This window comes from Belonocnema kinseyi, chromosome 9 (assembly GCF_010883055.1).
Source record: "Belonocnema kinseyi isolate 2016_QV_RU_SX_M_011 chromosome 9, B_treatae_v1, whole genome shotgun sequence".
Lineage (NCBI taxonomy): Eukaryota > Metazoa > Arthropoda > Insecta > Hymenoptera > Cynipidae > Belonocnema > Belonocnema kinseyi.
Genome location: NC_046665.1, coordinates 101,169,208 through 101,172,474, shown reverse-complemented (window position 1 = coordinate 101,172,474; position 3,267 = coordinate 101,169,208). Strand labels below are relative to the sequence as shown.

The window sequence follows — 3,267 nt, the reverse complement described above, 5'->3', positions numbered from 1 at the left end:
AAAAAAACGAATATGGAATAATTTTCATTAAAAACACAAACATGGAATAATTAACTTTTAATTTTAGAAATTACTTTTAGACAAGAAAAGGAGAATCTTTATGAGATTATGGATTTTTGATAAAGGATCTTTAATTTGCAACGAAGTCGTTTAATTTGTATTCCAAAAAATACGAATTCTGAACAAAGAACGATCTTTTAGTCAAGAGAGAGAAAAAATTGCAAACACACTATGAAATTTTCAAGCAAAAAGATGAATTTTTAACCGAGAAAATTAATTTGATACCAAAAAGGAACGAATTATCAACCAAATTGATGGATTTTCAACCAGATCATTAAATTTTCAACAAAAAATAGAACAGTTCAATTTTCTGTCGAAAAAATTAGTTTCAAACCAAAAGAAAGATGAATTTTGAACTAAATAGTTGGATTTTCAATCAAAGAACATCATTTTTCAACCAAAGATTAATTTTCAACAAAAATTTTAATAGTAGATATTTAAAAAAAAAATTTTTTAAACAAAAACAATTAAATTTAACGAAAAGTACGAATTTTCAACAGAATAGTTCAACATTGAATAAAAAAAAATTTTAACCTAATTGATGAATTTTTGACTAAACAGATGAACTTTCATCCTAGAAGATTAATTTTCTACTAAAAAGATTAATATTCAATCAAAAAAGATATATTTTTAACAATAAAAATGTAATCGTTGAAATTTCAGCCGAGAAGATGAATCTTCAACCGAGAAGATTAATTTTATACCCAAAAAGAAACAAATTAGCAATCAAACTCATGGATTTTCAAGCAGAGAATTGAATATTCAAACAAAAATAGAACAGTTCAATTTTCAGTCGAAACAAATTAGTTTTAAACCAAAAGAAAGACGAATTTACGCTTTCAAAAAAATAGCCTGAAATTTCCAGATATCTAAAAATTCTCTGACAATTGTAGGTTTTTCAGGTAAAGTAGACACCCTGACCTAATAATTTTTCAAGAGCTTAAAAATGCTGAAGAGATTAGGAGAGAAAAGAAATTACCTCGCGAGTAGTTTTTGAAGGCAGGAGGCTGGTACTTTGGCTCCAGCTGAATGCCACTGGCACTGTAGAATTCTGGAGATCCATCGAGGTTGTAGGGATGAGGAGGCTGATGATCCTGCGGCAAATTGTGATATTCCGAGGCCTCATCATAACCGGAATAGTGTGCCGGGGTCATGTAGCTATCGGTGGTTGCGTTGCTGACCCGGAGGTCGACCTCGTTGCCACCCGATCCGAGGTCGCCGCCACTTGCCAATCCTCCCCCTCCACCTTGTAAGTGTTCCGTTATGTGGTGATTGCTGTAGTTTGCTACTCAACAAAAACAATCCATTAGACTTACAATTTGCAAAAGAAAAAAAGAAAATCCAACACATTATGCCAAGGTTGAACCTTTCACGTCTTATTATAAGACAAGACAAGACAAGACCAACCTAATGAATAGTCAAGTATGAGTTGAAAGAATTGCATCAAGCTCTGCATTCCTCTCTTTCTTTGCTTTTCTGAATCTGCATTTATCTTTAAACTAACAATAAGATTCTTGTGAATACTTACATTCCGTTTTGAGCTGATTTAAATTTCGTAAGTGGATGTAGGCGCTGTTCGTATTGGGGTTGTTATTATTGTTATTGTTGTTCGAGTTGCTGCTAGGGGTGGATGAGTGAGAATTATTTGGAGGTTGATTGCTATGATTGTGAGGGGGTGGAGAATTTTCTCTTTGACTGTCATCCTGGCACACTGGACTACGAAGGTGGTTGTAACCTCCTGTAACAAAGGATACACAAATTTCTAATTGGTATAACAAATATAATTCAAATTCTCGAAAAAAATGTCTAGGTTTATTCTAAAAGTTGTATGGATGTTCTAATAAATTATGTTGTAATGACCTTCATTAACAGGGTTCCTACAAGACCCCTATTTCAAACTTCCCTCACTCTTCTTGACTAGATCAATTTTTAACAAAATATGTAGAAAATATGACGAATTTAAACAAAATAAATTAATTTTTAAGAAAATAGTTCAATTTTTAACCAAAGCAAAACTTTTCGCAAATAATTTAAACTGTAAACCAAGTAGTTGAATTTGCAATAATAATTTGGTTTTTACCAAAACAGATTTTCATTTTAAACCAAAAACAAGTAAATTTGAGAAAAAAAATAATTTTCAAAAAAAAACAGAAGATTAGATTTTTTAAAAAGATGATCTTTGAACACAATAATAATTTCAGTAAAGTAGATAAAACTTTCAACCAAACATGGAGCAGTTGAATTTTCATTGAAAAGAATTAATTTTCAGCAGAAAAAAAAACAGTATTTGTAGCAACATACATGAATTTTCAACCAAAAAAGATTAATTCTCAATGAAAAATGTAATATAAGATATATTTCAAACACAAAATTTCATCTTGAACAAAAAACAGTTGAATTTTACTACAAAAAAACGAATTTCTAACAAAATAGTTGTATCCTCAATAAGAAAATTAATATTTAACCTAATAGTTGAATCTTGAACAAAAAGATGAATTTTCATCCCCTAAGATTAATTTTCCACCACAAAGATGAACTTTTAATTTGAAAAGATAAATTTTCAAAAAAAAACAAAAATGGAATAGTTATATTTTTTGTTCAAAAAAGTCATCTTTGCCAAAAAAAATGAATTTTCAACCAAGAAGAATTTTTTACAAAAAATCTCATTTTTAACCAAATAGTTTAATTTTCAACCAAGAAGATGATGAATCTAATTTTCTATTATGAAGTCGAATATCACAGGCCGACAAAATTTGACAAAGGTCCGGAACCAGAGACCAGACCTAATATACCCGAAGGTTTTTGCTGCGCTGAATCCGAATCCGACCTCAGAAAAATTCCATCACCCTCAGTTTTCGAGATATTGTAACCTAAAAGTGAAAAAGACACCGTTTTTTGCTATATTTGAGGTTACATAGCATCTTGAATAATTCTTTTTTTCAAAAACGGGCGAAAGCATCACAAAGGAGCACCCTTGCCCTCTGAAATCCATTTTTCAGATTCAAGATAGCTTTTTTTTCATCGATATATCATTGATTGAAGTTAAGTATTTTCGCAATTTCGTAACAACGTTAAAACACCCTATAGAGCATATGTGAGGCTATAATAAGCCCAATTTATAAGTGATCGTATTCGATCGAAAAAATCTATATATAGGTTTTTGAGGCTGCTCATTAAGAATATGAAGTCAGATTTTGAAAATTCAAT

At 30.4% G+C, this 3,267-nt stretch overlaps 1 protein-coding gene across 3 annotated transcripts in view; it reads right to left on the bottom strand.

Annotated features, from left to right (window-relative positions):
- LOC117179522 (ETS-like protein pointed) overlaps positions 1 to 3,267 on the bottom strand; it is a 249,344-nt gene that overhangs the window by 13,621 nt on the left and 232,456 nt on the right. For all 3 annotated transcript variants that reach the window (XM_033371404.1, XM_033371403.1, XM_033371405.1), the window contains 2 exons: positions 1,589 to 1,798; positions 1,040 to 1,345 (listed from right to left, as the gene is read on the bottom strand). In XM_033371404.1, coding sequence (XP_033227295.1) covers positions 1,040 to 1,345; positions 1,589 to 1,798 — 516 coding nt within the window. The remainder of the gene's footprint in view (positions 1 to 1,039; positions 1,346 to 1,588; positions 1,799 to 3,267) is intronic.